Source organism: Diprion similis, chromosome 3 (assembly GCF_021155765.1).
Source record: "Diprion similis isolate iyDipSimi1 chromosome 3, iyDipSimi1.1, whole genome shotgun sequence".
Taxonomy (NCBI): Eukaryota; Metazoa; Arthropoda; class Insecta; order Hymenoptera; family Diprionidae; genus Diprion; species Diprion similis.
In genome coordinates, this window is record NC_060107.1 from 15,973,155 (window position 1) to 15,992,290 (window position 19,136).

The 19,136-nt window shown below is 35.4% G+C and overlaps 1 protein-coding gene across 7 annotated transcripts in view; it reads right to left on the reverse strand.

Annotated features, from left to right (window-relative positions):
* LOC124404841 (serine/threonine-protein kinase mig-15) overlaps positions 1-19,136 on the reverse strand; it is a 34,833-nt gene that overhangs the window by 14,232 nt on the left and 1,465 nt on the right. For 3 of the 7 annotated variants that reach the window (XM_046879284.1, XM_046879282.1, XM_046879278.1), the window contains exons 3-14: positions 8,988-9,044; positions 8,612-8,656; positions 8,166-8,448; positions 7,855-8,066; positions 7,498-7,726; positions 6,973-7,215; positions 5,929-6,107; positions 5,054-5,074; positions 4,200-4,385; positions 3,647-3,750; positions 2,498-2,574; positions 2,086-2,162 (exon numbers count right to left, since the gene is read on the reverse strand). In XM_046879284.1, the coding sequence (XP_046735240.1) occupies positions 2,086-2,162; positions 2,498-2,574; positions 3,647-3,750; positions 4,200-4,385; positions 5,054-5,074; positions 5,929-6,107; positions 6,973-7,215; positions 7,498-7,726; positions 7,855-8,066; positions 8,166-8,448; positions 8,612-8,656; positions 8,988-9,044 (1,713 nt within the window). The remainder of the gene's footprint in view (positions 1-2,085; positions 2,163-2,497; positions 2,575-3,646; positions 3,751-4,199; positions 4,386-5,053; positions 5,075-5,928; positions 6,108-6,972; positions 7,216-7,497; positions 7,727-7,854; positions 8,067-8,165; positions 8,449-8,611; positions 8,657-8,987; positions 9,045-19,136) is intronic. The other 4 variants (XM_046879279.1, XM_046879283.1, XM_046879280.1 and 1 more) reach the window with 4 other exon arrangements.

Sequence of the window (19,136 nt, forward strand, 5' to 3'; positions counted from 1 at the left end):
GAATCCGAATCTGAAATCAGATTTCCAAAATTCAAAATGGGGGATCCAATATGGCGGACGCAAAATCGAAAAATAGTTTAACCCCACCATATTGGATCCACCATTTTGAATTTCGGAAATCCGATTTCAGATTCAGATTCAGCGACCTCGAAAACTTTGAGGTACTTAAATTCGTTGGAATCAAACTATTTTTCGAATTTGAGTCCGCCATATTGGATCGGCCATTTTGAATTTTGAAAATCTAAGTTCAGATTTGGATTCAGCGACCCTAAAAATCGTGATACTGAAATTGTAGAATAAATCTATGAAATTTTTTTTAATTTTCAACACGAAAATGGCACGAAAATCTCATTTTCACCTGACAGCGAAGGGGTTAATGAACGGCCTATTAGAGGAATATCGAATGTCTTGCTTTGACATTTAAATATTTATAATAGTCTTTGTTGCTTCATAATGAGGAAAATTTAACCCGATATTTTCTATTCATGCACTGGAATGTTAATAATAGCGTGACTGAAGTGTCATTTTCAAAAACTCTCGGAAAATTTTACAAATCTACTCGAAATCTTAATTTTTGACAGTTTCTCGGTTTGTCTTAAATAATCTGTGACAAATGTCGTATGATTTGTTGGTATTCTGTAGAAATTTCTCAATTTAGGTGTAGAAAATTTTTTTGGATTACTTTTTGACAAAACCTTGTTATCTCTTGAATATTCTTAAAGTTTTAATAATTGTAATCTTAGTGAGAATATTATTTTGTAGATAAGTTTACATCTTATCAGCTGCATTTCAGAAATATTTACGAAATGCAATTACGAAAATGTATGAAATTTGATGTTTTCGAAGATGTATTCTTTTTTATTTTTTATTCAATGTGATCAGAACCAGTTAGAGGTGCAAGAACTCGGAGTTTTTCAGATTTTCAATGAAAAATGAAATTCCAAAAGAATACGAATTCGTTACAGGAACTTATTCCAAAATCTGCTAAAATCTCCCAGACGTTATAAAAATAATGTAAACAGCCAAAAATAATACAGAATTGTTTTCGTAACTATCCAAAAATGGTGTAGTGCCGAGAAATTTCTAAACCAAAATGGAAGATTTTTTCACCAGATGATTGTTCAATTCTCTTTGTGAGTAGAGATTCAATTATGCTAGAACAACTTACAATTAGTTACTTCTAATTAACATTCGAAAGCATGAGCCCGATATGTTTTGGCAATCGGACAAAATCAATGAATGTCGTGAAACGTTGCATAATACTCCGATGGTCAGTAAAACGATAGAACAATGTAGAGAAATAGGTAATAGAATGATGAGACGTGTAAATACAATTGTATGATTCTCTCCCGCTCTGTAAATGATATATATATATATAAAATTCCCACGTCCCAAGTCTTGAAATGTATTGCAATTTGAACCATCTTCGATTTCTTTCATACGGTAGTGTGTTCATGTATATTTTCCCCCTTTTTCTCTGTCTTTCGCAGAAACAACACAGCCTTGGTTATTTGTTTTATAAACATTATATCAAATATTTATTACAACACATTTAGATAGCCAGTCAAAGCGCTTTATGAAGTACCGACGACCATAGTCAAAAGGCCAAACTTTTACACAGTCAAAATACTTTTCACACCTAACGATTTCTATAAAAACACTTTTGTAATTGCCATAATCATGGCATTTATAAATTTTTCTATTCATAAGGATAGTTAACAACATATTGTAGAAAATGTTTGTTATATTTTGCAAATTTCAAATTCATTTTACCCATGTTATCTTATTATTGAAGAAAAATATGTTCATTTCCCTGAAGTGCTTTGCGTTTGACAGACCCGTTGGTAAATTTCAGTAGTTACGGTCAAATTTCGAAACAATAGTGCAAATTAGTCTACTAGCCACTGGATTATGGTCATATTTTTGAAAAAGCACTCCAACTGCTTCGGTTTCAACAGCTTGACGAAAATAATTATCAATACTTTAGTCATTTAACCAGTAGAGACACGGCCATATTGTAAAAATATATCACGGGAATGAATAACTACGTTTCGATCTTGCAAAAATGTTAAATTCATTACTTACTCTTTGTATCACTAACGTTCTGTCTCCGGATTCCTCGTCGTCCGGCGTAGGCGGCAATGGCCTGTTGGGCGCGCCACCTGAAGACAATCAGGCTGTTAAATATTGATGACATAATAAATCATAATAACTGTTAAGGCGATTCCACAAATTCAAATTAGTTTCAGGTAGATCCTCTACAAAATGAAATATTGAATAATTCTGGCAGTAAAAGACAAAGTAGGAAATTATCAATGAATATTAATACGATTGAAGCGTCAACGAGCACAAAAATCACAGAATTTTACATAATTTCCCCTTTTCCAGATGTTCAAACGTTTGTCTGATATTTAATACCGTTCGTTAGACGTCAATTAACTTTCGAAAAACGGCGGGATTGAAATTAAATTGATGAAATAGAAAATGGTTATCTTACCTTTGGGTTTACCTTCGTGCGGAGAGTTCTGGGCATTGTGCGTTGAATCTAATGGTCTGTAAGGAGAAAATTCAGGACTGGAGCACGAAAAATAAAGATGGGGAATGATGAGAGGATTTGTGATATATGCGGTATGAAAATGACAGAGGTGATGATGTAAACCAAAATGAGGAGGAGGGGCGAAAAATTGTGATTAGTAAACCTTTCATGATCAGCATAGTATCTATACATTGTAATGAATTGATATTGTTATGCTCGAGATGATTGTATAAAGGCTGGTGTGTCATAATGAAATATTTTATCAACTTATTTTTTTTCAGGGTAAATTACTTCTAATACAAGGTAAAACCGAGCACAATTTAAGATTCATGCGTCATCGTCTTTCATAATTTTCACTACACAAAGTAAATGTAGAACACTGAATATTATTGATTCCCATCGCAGTTACATAATTATAGAATATTTGTACCAGATATCAAATAAATAAGATGAATGATGTGATTTGCACAGTACAACAATTGTGCACTTTTATTTTTACTGGCTGTAACGACGGTAAACAAGATCGCAAGTCTCAAATTTGGTTAGATTATACTTTGAAATACCAGTAATTTACCGTGAATAAATTGAGAAAAACAAATATTGCTTACAAGACATCAGCGATTGAAAGGAAAGATTTCTTAAAATGCTATACCCCTTTGATTTTTTTTTTCTCGAAAAGTGCTTCGTTACATCAACATTACGAATTTCAGACTCATTCAAGGATGTGGTTTACCGTAAGCGGCAAACCATTTCAGAGTCATATAATTAATACGGAGAATTTCCTGCCAATTCAACCAATTCCTGCTCCAGGAACCAGAAAATATGTTCAAATTCATTTAAATAATTACTTAGCATCATACCCAAACGAATCGTAATATCAAGAAGTATTTCAACTGCACATCTTTGCTTCGATAATCTGCAGCTTCTAAGGATTAATAGAATTTCTGCTGTACAATGTAGAAAAAATTTTTAATCGATAAGTAAACTCGAGATGCTAAGGAATCGACTCAACCTACTTGGGAAATGCAATGAGATTTTATTGGTGAAATGAAAGGGAAAAAAAATGCTACAACGAACTGCTTATGAGCCATGACGAATGTGTGAACTTACAGTGGTTTAGGTGGATCACTGGCAAGTAACGTTCCGTCATTTCGCAGATTGTTCCCAGCGGCATCTTCGATGTCATCGTCACTATCACTCTCAACTGACAGTGTCTGAAATAAAATTCTCTATCATTACTATTAAACCAATTTTTCAAAATCAACTCCAGAAGTGATCCGGGTAAATTTTGTCTCTTCATACTGTAAATACCTAAACTTCAAGGTCAATATATTCTGCTAAAAGCTGAGTATTTTCAAAATTGTATCAAGCATTATAACATAAGAATCCAAAGAATGAAGGATGAAAAATGAAACATACGGTAATATTTCGTGAAGCAAATTATTATGAAAATGAGCAAGCTTTAATATAGGGAAATAATTTGTGTTAGTAGGAGAAAAAAAAACCAGCGCAATAAAGTGCTTCATAAATTCATTAAAAAAGAATAAGGATTAAGAGGTATTTAAGGATATTATTATGAAATAATAATTATACATGAAAATTCGATTGAAAAATAAATGATGAGACATATTTGCGAATGGAGATTCCGTTCACGATTTTTTACCTGATCGAGAATACTGGAAGACTGCTGCATCTGTTTGCTATTTTGATCGTTAGCAGGCGCTGAGTTTGTCGCCGATGTCGAGGCTGGAGGTACGGTGCCTTTCTGGTGTCTGTTGGGCCTCGGAGGAGCTTCAGGGCCCTGCGGCACACCAAGCTCGTTGAGTTGAGCTGCCAGCATGTCCAAGTCCTACCACCCATACACATACAGCCCTGTTAGTCACTGCCTAAATACCGCCACTCTATGATTCTCCTGAATGAAGCTCAACATGACATCGGTTTGTTAGTTGCTCCAATTGTTAAAGCAATGATTGCGATTCACTCGCTGTTAGTCAAGCAATGCAGTGAATGTTGTTGAAAGTGATATATATATATTTGTTTAGCTCTTATCTGAGTGAAAAGTTTAAAAGTTAATTGGATGAAAAAAAATCTTATTCCTGAGATAATTGAACGGCGCTGACTCTTCTTGAGGTTTTCATTGAGTTGTCCAGGAAGATGACAAAATTAGGGTGCGATAATTGCTATCACTTAAAGTCAAGTTACGATACTTATTCCTGAAATAAACGGTGCTCTTTGTCTTAGGGATAGTTTTATGCAAAATTTATTCGCAATGCGATTGCTAATTACATTCCAGATGATTAAAGGAACCATTCGAAAAGAGCAAATCGTTACGTATGAAAGGTTTTCTTTTTTTCTTTGTCGGTTGAAAAACAGATGGCAATTAATTTGTTCAAGCACAACAATATTATTAACATTTAAAATAAGATTAGGAATGTGTGCAGCATAATTGTAGATGATTGGCAATTGTTTAAGAATAAAATGAAATAACATGTAAGGAAATAGGTGTGATAATCTTACCTCTGGCCTCCTCGGCGGCAGCTACAGTACATGAACATGAAAAAAAGAAAAATAACCAAATACAATCCAAAGCTGAAAACAAGATGTGTCATAGTCTGTGTGTAATAACGTGAGCATTTTAGCGATGCGTGTGATACAAAAGAAGAACGTGTCTTGTGCGAAAATAGACGCAATTGCTGAATGCTACTATAATTTTTAAACTACCCAAAAGTGTTTCTCCGTACAATTCTGTTCAAATACAGGGTGTCTATTCAATCATAAAAACCAAAATTCTCAGAGAATTCACAGTTTTTTTTTTAAGCAATTTGGACATTTTTCCATGTGTATTTCCTTCGGAGAGAAGTAAATCTGGGAGACAAAGTATTCAATTGTTGTAAGCAATTGTTGTAAGACATTGAAAATTATTTTGCAAGGATTGAAAAGCTTGAGAAGGAATGATCTTTTTTCCTAGCAATCTGAAATTAATTACTTCGTGAGTTTAAATAAAAACAATGAGTACACATTAAGGTGTTTCATTCGTAAACAACATTTATTTTTTTACTCCTGCGCAAAACTTGTTTATATACGGATATTAAAAAATTTTCACTGACAATTCCAGAGTCTACAGATACTTTTAAAAACTAGACACCCTGAATTTCGTATGTTTCACCTAAACAAACCTCTTAGAACGGATAAGTAATTGAGAAAAAATAAACACATAGATGTTTGGAGTAGAATAGTTTCTAGTTTGCTATATATATATGTAGAAAATACGAGAAAAAAGCAAAGATCGTTCCATTGAGGAGAAAATTATCGACGTGAGATCACACTACAGACATTTTTTTCCCATTTGCCACCGATTACTTCACAAGTATAGAATAAAACTGGTGACTCACCATCGGTTTGAATATGCGACTGTTTCTTTGAGATGCGGATTGACCTCCTGACCCTCCGCTTCCGCCACCCGATGGTACTTGGTGATTAGACGGGGGTGGAGAGACCTTGTGTGGTTGTCTCGGATCGTCGCGAGGCGTCGGGGGCAGCGGACGTAATGGAGCCTGTGGGTCTGGCACCACTGCAGGTTAGAGAGAAGAATACCAAATTCATGCAACAAATTTCATTTCACACATCGAGCAGTTAGAAGATTTGTTTAGTGTTGGCAAACAGTGTTGAAGATTCTTTTGTTAAAATTTCGTTTGGAAGGTGCCTGAGTCATGTTATTTCAGGTTTCAAAAGATTATTCATCCTATTATAGCTTAGTTTGGTTTAATATTCATACTCGATTCTTCCCATAGCAAAAATTAGTATCAAAAACTTGCAAGAATTTTTATGAATTTATTCAAAACGAGAATATCTGAGAGTTTCTCAGCTTTCCTGAAAAATCTCTAAACGAATTCTAACTGTTACTAAGAATTAATTATGTGGAAATATCGCAAACCTATGCAGAAAAATTTTGATATTTCCTGCAATTTGCTCCAAGAGCTTTCATATTCTTAGTTTTATTGCAAATATTCTTTTATATAAATGATCAGTTACCTAAACATTTCAGATTTCTCTCAAAAATCAATCGCAGTTTTCCGTAATGCAAAAAACTGTTTGAAAATACGCAGAAACAAACACAGTTTTGAATAAATATAAGTTTTCTTTAAAAATTGGGCTAATTTTCACCTTTCTTTGTCAGATATAGAACCAAAACTGAGGCATTTTTTTATATTTTCAATAGGAAAACAAGGTTTTGAAGGAATGAGAATTTTTTTGCAATTTTTCATACTTTATCCAAATAATTCAAACTTTTTCAGCAATATTTCAGACGTTTTGCAGTGCTGTCCGAATAAAATAGTATATTTTCTGAATCTTTTTCACCAGGGAAAAACAGTTAGATAACCAAGAGACAGTCGAATTGTAAAAAGTTTTCGAATCAACAACTCAGCACAACTTACCGATAAGCCTGTGAGGTATCGCAGGACGTGCAGGAGGTCCTGGCTCTGGAATTTCTCGCCTCCCTTTGTCCTTGGCAGGAGGTTGTGGGACATCTTGAGTCAGCGTCCTTCCTTCCTGAATCTGTTGGAAATTACGTCGAAGCGTATCCCCTCCAGGTGCTTGCACGATCGACGAAGGTTCACCAGCCACCGTTGATTCCTCTTCCTCATTTTCACTACCGCTGTATCTGTAGTCGTCTCTTTCTGCGACAGGATCACAGTGAAAATGTGGCATAAGTCAGCAGAAGAAAAAGTTTAATACTTTTCTTACAGATCGATTCTCTCTAATCTGATCTTTACCATCACAAATCATAAAATAAAACCTTTCTGATAAAACATATCATACATATTAACAAGATAATAGATAATGAAATTGTATTATTTTATTATTGTTTATAAAATTGTTACCCAAACTCCTCGAAATCAGGTTTGATGTTGAAACATTAAGTGAAATAATGTTGAAAATATAACAAAGCCTAGACAAACCTTTTTCTTGTTTGCGTTTCTTGCAGCGATCGATGTGGTCCTTCAACTGAATCCGAACCTGTCGCTCAGTCGGCTGATCTCGAATAAATGGATGCTTAAGAAGCTGCTCCGTATAAGGTCTTTGATGGTAATCCTTAACTAGAACAGTCTCGATAAATCCATGAAACTTTTTTGCCCACTTTTTCGACTTGAGCCGTGGCGGTGGATTACGCGGGATCAAAAACAGTGCCTGTAACACGTGAATGCCTTGATAAACATGTACTAAAGAAACAAAATTTATAGCAAATCTGTTTAAATTTGTTGAGATACTCATAGAAATATTATCAAAAATACGTTTTTCCACCATCGAATACTCACTCTCATGGGATGAAGATCACACAGCGGTGGTTGAGACTCTGCCATTTCTAAAGCAGTGATACCGAGCGACCACAGATCGCTTCTGTTGTCGTATGTAGCATCAGGATTTTCGTCGCAGGCAATAACTTCAGGTGCCATCCAATATGGGGTGCCGATAAACGTGTTTCTCCGTCCAATTGTTCTGTCTAACTGTGCGCTAACACCAAAATCAACTACAAGAAAAGATAGAGACGTTAGATCCATGTAACTATAGAGTTTTTATGGCGTTTGAATTTAGTTTATGAAGATAAATAAAAAGAGAATTTAGTCACCTAATTTCACCTCGGCGTTGTCCGTAAGCAAAACATTTTGCCCTTTAATATCTCTATGAATAACTTTGTTGCTGTGGAGGTAGCTGAGACCCCTGAGTATTTCTCGAGAAATGTAGGCGATCCACTCTTCTTTCAAGCTTTGGCCTTTTGTCGATTTTACCAAATCGGTAACCGAGCCTGCGCCGCAATATTCCATTACTAACCACAGCTGGTCATCTTTACCTGGTGGTGACTTCTTTATAAATGCCCCGTAATACGTTGCTATATTTCTGTGATTCGAGTACTGAAACGAGAGAGATATTCATTACAGTTTGCTTATCGTGGCTAAGAAACTTAACAAATGTTAACTTATACTTATTTACTTTAGCAAAATAACTAATTAAATTTGACCAAAGATTCCAAGAAGAAAACCCAAACAAGAGGATTTAAGTTAATTCTTTCCTTACCCGCTTGAGTACATTGATTTCCAGTTTAATTTCCTCTTCTTCATCCTGCAGAAAAGAATACAAAACAGTAAATATATAAAGTTGTACGACATAAATCCAAAATATTGAAATTGAGGCAACGCAATGTACAGTAAATTTGATTATATTATTTTATCACTATCCAAGGGTCATAGAAAACATCGATGCATGATCTGGACAATTTAAAAATAGAATATAATAATCCTGATATTTGTGTCAACCAAATTTCGAAAATTTCTGGCATAATATGTTTATTTTCTTTCATCTTCGGTGAGAAATGATAAACAAATGAGTAAGAATTTGATTATAAAACGTACAAATACTGTGGCAATAAATAGAATTTTGTTCAATAACTCACCTCCGTGACGTCCATAACTTTAATGGCTGCCAACTGACCCGTCTTTGTATGCCGCCCCTAAAGCAATAAGAGAAGACAATATATAAGCATTATTTTTACTTGGATAATTTTATTTTATCATATTTTCAGAAACATAATTTCACACAGACAATTTAATAAACACTTTAATTATAGACATTTTCATGTGGAAAACTCAATACAATGGACAATGGCAATGCCTCGCAAAATCTGATTCCTACAGTATCTTTCATCACAGGTGGAGAATACAAGTTTCCACTATTATCGTGTGTGAAACAAATAAGTTATGCACGGTTTGTTTAATAATAATAATAATAACCACTACCAACACTCGTCACACCAGACAGAATCTTTGGAAAACTTGTGTCGAGTAAGGGAGGCGATGGATTAGTGACCATTATGCGTCTGCAGCTGTCTTAATTAATTTAATATTGATGATTCAAATATAATGGTAATAATACTAATAACGACCACAATAACGATTATCATTTCATGAAGACTACAATAACGATTTAATAAACAAAAATAATAGAAATTAAAATGAAAGTAAGATCTGAAAAACAGTTTTTGACTACTTTCAAACTCCAGAGGTAGCAGGATTTATGGAAATATTCTTAGTGCGATTTAAGGGGTACCTCTCAGCTCTACCTTACCGACTGTAATCGAACTAATCGTGGTAATTAGAGTATCTAATAAACAAAGCTCCAAATCAATCGGTTTTTAAAAACATGTTTATGGTGTACTAAAAATTTTAAGATCAATTATGTAATCAACATTAAATTCTGACCAATAAAAAAATTTCCCACTGTGTGAACGGTGTTATAGAATCTGGGAAAGTATCTCAGCCATAAATACGAAGGTCCAAAAAATGTGTACGACAAAAATAATTTGGTTGATGAGGATGCGAACGTTGTTTACCGTCAAAGCGCGTTTTGGTTTTCTTTACCGACAGAGTCTCATGTAAAATTAAACTCGGATGGAAAAAAAAAAATCTTGTATATATCTTCATAAATTCGATGCCCCGATGTATTGTGACATGCTTCTTTTACAATCTGTTTTTGAAATATATCCACTTTGAAAACGAATCCTTTCATGAAAAGTTCCTCCATAAATAAAACCTTATGTTAAAAATTCAATTTCGCAATTTGTTTTTCTCTTATTATGCCGATGACCTGATACCTGAAAATATGCACTTCAACTTTGATATACTTAAATATACATTTTTTTCTGAGATAATAGATTTCGTGACTTATGAGTTCCTAACCCCGTGACTATCGATGAACCAGCTAAAAGTTTGATTTTCACGCATTTAATCTGTAACTCTCGACACCTTTTCGTACATTGTAAAAGTACATGCGTATCCTATTCACTTTCCGTCCTCGTCGTCTTCTTCGTCACCGCCGAGGTCATCACCCTTCTTCGAACGCACTCGCCACTCCGGCACTAGCGCGCTTTATAATACTTTATTCACGTCACTCATATATATACATGTATGTTACATGCATTTGAAAACGCCATCAAGACTTCAACTATAAAGAGGCTCTAGTTAATTAACCCTTTGAAGCACACCAATCCAAGATGGCGGATTCAATATGGCGGTCTAGAATCCGCTATCTTGAATAAGAAATTTAAAAAATTTAATGTCAGATTCGTTATCAGCGTCCCCAAAAACCAAATGGTACTGATTTTCGAGAAAAAAAAAAAAACCTTAAAAAGTCTCGTCAAAAATTAAATTCATCGAAAAAATCACTTTTTGTTTGTATAATTGTTTGTTTATAAAACAATAGCAATCTCAGCTACCAACAAAATGCAATAGACTCGAAAGAAATCCGTTAATTACAGAATAAAAGGCCAAAAAGTGATGAAATTTAGGTGATACCAGCGATCACTGGCAGCTGCTAAAAAAATAACAATTTAAAAAATGCTTTCCCGGCTATGGACTCGTTCTTCCCTGATAATTAAAATATAAAACGTGGTTACAAAATTGATGTATCCCAAATAAAAACCACTCCGAACGATTCATTGTTGCACTGAAAAAAAAAGTCGTAGAATCAACTAAATGAGCGATCACGGCCGATCATCTGTTGGTCTAACGAAATGTTTAGTTGGATTACTAAGCATTTCGTTAGACCAACAGATCTTAAACGACAAAAATAAATATTCAGTTCCCCGCCCGTGATCGCTCATTTAGTCGATTCTACGACTTTTTTTTCTCAATGTGTTGTAAATTCAATAAGTTGAATATTCGATATTCATATTTTGAAAATTAGTGAAAATTTGTTGAACGACTATTGCAAATTTTTCACACTACTACAGTTCGCATATTCTGTTTAGTCGCACTCTACGTCACGGTCAGCGTGATAAAAACTGTGACGTCATATCGAAAATAAATAGCAAGTCTAAAATCATTAGATTTGCTGTTTATTCTAAAGTTCGTAAAAGTAGATTAAAATGTTTACTGCAAATATTGAGAATTTCAAATTAAGGTGCCGCTGAAGTGACTTGAAAATATCAAATCGTGACGTCATAAATACGTGCAGCGCCTCTGAACGTTGAACGGTGAACTAAGGCCGCTGATTTCATTGGTTTGTTCTGTTAGATCCAACCAATGATGTCAGTTACAGATCGGAACATACTTCTTGTGGACCATAAACGGGCTGCTGTCACATGAAAAACGCGTATACGAATCGAGCCATGTTTACAAAGAAATAACTGATAGTATAAGTTTTCCCGGATAACGTGTGTGCTTTTGTACGTGTGAATCTCCCTGGCGAGGGTGAAAGAAATTGTGGAACAGTGCAATCAGTGAATATTCAACATGCGGTAGCTCCGATCGGCCATGTTTGTTGTCGCGTGATTTTATTCACTTCATCATTCTTTATTATAAACATTATCAGCTATTTGCCTGAGCAGTGACTGAGATTCACACGTACACTATTATTCAAGCTACGATTTAAAATATTTCCGAGTAAGATTCATACTCTCGTTATCGCAGGATTCGTATAGGCGTTTTCACCCAATTTCCCCGCTTCTGACGTCACGAAATATATATATGACATGCCAGGTCAGCGGGGCCTTAACCACGAACTTTTACGACTAAACGAAAACTTAGACTAGAATAGCTCCAGTCTCTTCTGCAAATATTATTATCTCTAATGAAAAACTCAATAATTATATCTCAACTAGGTATAAACACCTACATTCAATAAAACCGACACACCATAGTTCATATTTACGAAATATAAAACAGTATCTACTAGCTCTTCATTTTCTTCCGAGAGATTTGCCTGGTTGTTAGTGTTGATAATGGCAATGGTAGTGTTGGTTTTAATCTCGGTAACCACAAGCAGATGGTTTGAACGTATTGACGTTATGGAGCGAGTGCACATTGCTGACGATACGTAGTATCTCTTCACTCAGAAACCACCTCACACAAACAACAACCTACAAGGTATGCACAAAAGTTTCATACAGAGGCAGATGCCACAGTTTTCACTTATTGCACAGTGTCGAGGTGCATTAATAAGTCTTAAAGCCTCTACAAGGTGTCCGTCAAGAGAATTGCACGGTGTACTTTTGACGAGAGATGCATGGTGTCGAGGTCTGATCTTGCTTTCTTCCACCATCGAATGCACTAGGAGTTGAGATGGTGACTAGTGTAGGCCTCCGTTGCTTCAACCAATCTGGAGATCGTCAATGTTTAGCTAACTGGATCCGGATCATCGGTTCTTCAACATCCTACTCTGGCACAAGGCTGAAGCTAGCAGCCAGAATCAGTAGCCAAAAGTTCTATGTTCATTCGAATATGGTAGCGAAGTCCGAAAGTGAAAATTTTGTGAAATACCTAGAACCCCCGAAATTTGTATAGAATTATAAGGACAAAAGTGATCTGCATTTTGTCTATTTCAAAAAAGTTGGACACATCTGGCAGCTAACTTCAAGCTTCATTACTCTGGCCTACCGGTTGATTGTTTGAAAATGGCATAACGGACTTCAAGACTTCATGGTTTCATGAATTCAAAAGACTGAGTTCAAATGACTTCGTTTGACTTGGAGTGACTCCGCCGGACGAACTCCCTGAATTGAAAAGACTTTGAAAAACATTAAATGATTTCAACTGTGTAATGAAGACTTCGTTCGAATTAAAAGAACTTCAAATACCTTTACCGTAACTTCATAAATACAACATCAAACGGTTCTTAACAATGATTTCGACTGATCACGCATAACTTCGTGATATAAAAACACTTTAATTGCGTTCAAATAACTTTGTATAACTCGAGGCAGATATATATTATTGCATTGCAGGTACAAATTTCCCCAAAGATGTCGGTCAGACAGACAGAAATATTGAGCGATGAATATAGTCAAATGTAAAAACCTAGCTTTAGTTTGCGACTGAAGGACCACATTCGACCGTTCACAAAGCGTTTGTATTCTGTGAGAGGTTTATGTGTACAAAAGGCATCAGAGAGACGCATTTCAGCCCCCCCCCCCCCCCCCATCCCTCAACCCCTTTCATAGCGTATGTAGATGCGTAGTCTAGTACAACACGAAGACAGGAAACCGAATCCCAAAAAAGGAATTACTTTTGTCGTTTCCGTACGTTGTTCACTCTCCGTTGCCGTTGTAAGAGACAACGCGATGCTCGTTTGAATGGAAACCGAAGTTAAAAAACGAATATCGATTCACTTTCGTAGACACAAAGCACTCCGCCTCTGAGACAAGGAGACTATAACAAGATGAAACTGTCTCGCTGTTCTTAGAACTAACTAACACCAGAGGCATATGTATACCTATAGTCGACGATATTGTTTTCCCAGTATCGCCATCCGTTCACCTCACAACAATGCAACTATATGGACAGACATAACGCGTATTGTATGTTACATGAATTGACACCGTGTGCAAAAATAATAAGAACAATAACAACAATAACAATGATAATATAGGGCAAATAAAGATCGATAGAAGCATGGAGATGAATTCTTTATCTTTCAAGGGTCGTATTCAAGCTTCTAAGAGCTACAAGATGCTGTTATAAGAATGGTCTTTCGTTTCCATGCTGCAAGAAAAAGTTGGCCACATCCAATATTGGGAAGACCCTGCCGTTCGAGATAACAAAGACGGATGAATGGGTCATAGATAAGGATAGTGTTACACGTATTCATTCAATCGCTCGACACTAATGCACCTCTCTGTATAGATTAGATTAGGGGTAGCGTCATGTTTTACAAGAAAACATGATAGCGATACACACGATCGTGTTTTGCATGTTATACATACACATACGAAAGATCTAATATAATATAAAGCTGATCCGCAAGCTCATTCGGGTGTTAAAACGCGTCACATAGCCAGCGGGCTCTTCGCTCATCTATCTACATGCTTTGACGAAACAAAGCTGAAGCAAAGACCTTCCGTTTGTATGAGGTTGAAGTTAGTAAAGTTACTGTAACGATGGGTGTTTAGGATAAATCATTACTTCACACCTTCAGGATTGTGTCGGAAATTGAGTAAAGCATAATAAACAAAACACGTTAATATTTTGAAAAACGAACTCATTAAAAATCGTTCTAAAATTAAAAAATAACGAATTTTTCTCTGATGATTCGTTACAGTAAAGTTACCAACTTCATCGTCAGTTTCGACCGTTTGTTCAATGGAGGCAGAAGGCAAGGATGAGAAGCAAACCTGCATGCATACGTGATACTAAAAATAAACATGGATTTGTAAAAATCACTAACGTCGTCGTCAACACGATTTCAGTGTGTATATAGGTGAATATTAATGCATGTCTATAGTTATTATAATACAATGTAAATAAGGTAAGGTAAATAAATTCCATCGCGTAATTTCAAGACTTTCTAAGTAATTATGTATGAACAAATATAGGTTATACGACCTCGTTTTTTCAGAACGCTGATATAACACTATATTATGAGACTGAAAGACATTTCATACGACGCAATGACAATTGAAATAAATAAACGTCCGTTTAATTCTTTATACTTTTATTTTTATACTAGCATTAGCTGCTCGTGTCTATAACCTTATAATGGTTAATTTCGTTGAAATGTTTGTATCAACAATTTAACATAGGTGATAATCTGTCGGCAATATGCAATTCATAGTACATTTTACCAAAATCCGTCTTCACAAATCAATGCATTTATGAGACTGAAGTTAGTAACGTGAACGTAACGAAAATATGGGGGAAAACATTTTCTATTTTGCAAGTTTATAGTGACTTTGATGTAGTTGAGTTTTAAAGATGTGAATACGTTTTGCCTTATTATGATTTACTGGATTTCAGACATTCCTGCAATTGTGAAACAACGACTTTCTCCAAACTTTTTACTAACTTTAGTCTCATATGCATTTTGTTGGGATAGATTTTATGGAAATATTCTTTTCTGTATAGACAATTGTCGTTCACGACTATCCGATTTTCTCTTTCATTAAATTTCACCATTAAAAATGACGGTGTCAGTCAAGCTGTACTATCGAATTAAGGTTATGGACTTGAAAGATTAGTATTTTTCAGCGTGATGAAAAGACAGGAGCACACTTCTCCTATATAATGGTGAACGAATAAAGAACACTTTTGGAGAGTTATCGTACGCTTGAACTACTTTATTTCGTTGAAAATCACGACAGTTCCAATTCGAATTTATCACACCAGATGGCGTTGGACATATCGCAAGAGAGACGGTTTCAAAAGAGATTTCACCTGCACGGTTATTATCATCATACTACAAACGAATGAGTTAACAAATTTCCAGGCAGTTGATCAGCGAATACTGTGAATGAAATGAGTAAGAATCTGCAAGAAAGACAAAAAAATTTCCGCCATTGGCTCAACGGCGCCGAATTCATGAGCATGAAGTTAGTAACGTTACTGTAACGATGCATGTTGAAGAAAAATCGTCACTTCGCATCTTTAATCAATGTATGAAATTTAGTAAACCCTAATAAACAAAACATAAACTTATTTTGAAAAGCCAACTCGTTGATAGTCATTTTAAAATTGTGCGGCTATTAGATTTTTTCACCTAATATTTCGTATCGTTAACGTTACTAACTTCAGCCTGATCCAAATACCGATTTTTATGTGTCTAAAAATTTGTTCCACAACGTCAAGTTTTATAAGCGGAAATTGATAATATGAGCTCATTTCAGCTTGTTCTAAAATTTTATCGCAAACAACAGCTGCACGCGGATAATGAATAAAGAAAATTATCGAGTACTGTATAAGGATCTGAAAGGCATATATGATAAACTCTGATTGGGTTTACAAACCACAAAGGACGGAAGGCTATTTTTACCACGAACACACCTTGTGTCTGATTGTAGGAATAAAGAGCCGCTGCTGCTGCTTTGCTGTTGTCAGAAAGTTACAGGAAAGCTGTGGATGTTCCGGATTCTGTATGGCATCGGTATTTTACTCGAATCGAATTCCAACTACTGTCGGTGACTAACAATAAGGTAAGAAGATAAGTTGAACGGCCAGCCCACACACGAAATCCAATCCATCGCGTTATCTGCAGCTAATCTTTGAGTTGTTTGTTTTTTTTCCCCGTCGAACGAACATCAGAAATTGTTACATTAAGAGTTGAATTTTTTCAAGTTTTCAAAAATTTCTTCCGTATAATTAACGCTGACAAATGGGGGGAAAAAATGGCAGAGTTTAGTGCAGTACGCATTGCTGATTTATACAGGCAAGTGATCAGCATGTCCATTGATTCGTGGAAGAATAAGAAGTAGCGACGGTTAACTAACTATTCGATGGCTATACTCACGTCCCGAGAATGTCAAACGGGAAAGAAGAAGAAGAAAGAGAGAAAAAGAGATCTGGGAAAGCAGAGTCACGGGTGCATGTGGTAGAGACGAGGAAGATGAAACAATAACGCATCGACGAATGAGAGTTTTTTTATTATTCGACTATGTTCACGCCATTGATTACGAGCAATGAGAGTCGTTCGTTTCGTGTTTCGCCCATATGCGTATGAATATTTATTTACGGAACAGTTGTGCGAAGGTCGGTCAGATTATTTTTCGCCTGATGCAATCATCAAACTCCGGATCAGAACCAGATTAAAATTAGTAACGTTAATGTAACGAAATATTGAAACTACATCATCATTGTTTTGAAAATTTAGAACAACTTTAAAGGAGTTTAATTTTCAAAATCTGAATACACTTTGAACACACAATGATGAAAGTGTGAAAGTGATTCTATTATTTCAGTTCTAACATTGAATTTATTGTCAGTATTCGTGCATCATTTGTGGTTCGGTCGTTCGCCTTCAGCCGCTCGAAAGGAATTCTCGAATGATGATTATGAAAGACGGACCGATGATTCATCTTATCTACTAGTTATTTCGTCACTATCATTTTACCTCTCACATTATTTCTCACGTAAGTTTAACAAGAATTTCGGGCCTGTTTTTATACAAATTCCGTAAGTTATTCGCACAGTTGAGGAACTAAATGTGAAATTGACACGACGAATAATTCTGACCTATAAAAGTAAAGAAAAAAGTGAAAGAAAAAAAAAAAAAAATGTTATACTTTGTCCAAACATTAATTTACTATTCATTTGATTCGTCGAGATGGTTAAATTTCTGCTGAAGCTAAAACTTGTTCTGATCAACTTATTTCCTGCGAATTTGCTAAATGACAAATTGCATACTTGTATTGTGAGAATTTCAATTGACGTAACGAAATGAATCATCATACATGCAGCCTTGCCGCAAACGTGATTTTTTACATTTCAAATTATATTACATTTATAATTACAAAAAAAAAAAAAATTACTACGACACAACGGCGATTTACTTTTTTCTTCACCTGAACATGAATCATTCCAATAAATGGACGACTGGAGTATAGATTTGAAAATGAAGGTATATAAACCTAAGACCGCACATGTACCTTGAGAATCTCTGGGAATAAATTCGAGTACAGTAATAGTTTTCCATGCAACTTTAGAAAACCTCACACAACTCTGTGGACGGGTGTTTGCAGTGTCCATGACCTTGAATGGGAACGCGATGAAGGATACTGCATGCACCATGAATGGGTCTCATCGTTAGTGTTCAATTCGCGGCAGTGACCGTGAAAATTGAGTTATAAAATGCAGGAGGTGAAGAAGTCCAACCTCATTTTTCGGCTGCTACGAGCAAAGTTTTTGTATATGAAAGTCAGTCGTGTGGTTTTTAGCGAAAATAATTATCTTTCTGTGTATACCGAAAGCTGATTCACGTGTATGTTTGTGTTTGTTGTGACACCGATACGATCAGCTACTGCCTGCCATTTACGATGACGAATACAATCAGTAGAGAAGAATGCGTGTTCACCTCATATCACAGAAGTGGAAACGTTGGCTTCGTAATATCGCGACTTCGTTTTCCACGCACGTGGTTTCTCGTTCCATCTTGCTTTCGCTGAGAGAACTTGTTCAAAATCAGTGGCTAATGACAACGGCACTGTGCTCTGCAATGTCATTTAAGCCTATATATAAGGCCGTGACCGTCAAATTAACTGAAAATGTCGCGGTTCTCTCAGTCTAAGTAACGAAACTTGTTTTTTCGTACATACGCGATGCGAATTTATATCGCATATTTTTTACAGTCTGTATTTCTAACAGAAAATATTCCACGTATTTGTACATTTCGAAAGCATTATCCGTACGAGTGTCGAGCCGTAATTTTTATCAGGAAAACCAAGAAATTACGACGAAATCATGATTTTCAGGTCAGAATGCTAAAAAGGAAGTTTTAGAAAAATTGTTTCATTCTTCTACTCTCAAATCCATTCATGATTCATACTGAATATTATTTCCATACTCGTAGTAGACTGAGCTAGAGAATTGAAATGTATAAATGTATGTATACCTATATATATATATATATATATATATATATATACTTATGTTTGTTGGCTAGTGCATCAAGTTAAATAATTTCTCAGTCTTAGGGTTTTGATTGCATCAGGCGATTAGAATAAAGAAGCAGAAAGATTCGACCGGCTTTAAAGGTCCAGTCTTTAGAGTCTTTGGCTAATCCAGTTACATGTAAAAATAAAAAAATTCGATAAACTTATTTTCATTTTTGCAAATAATTCAGG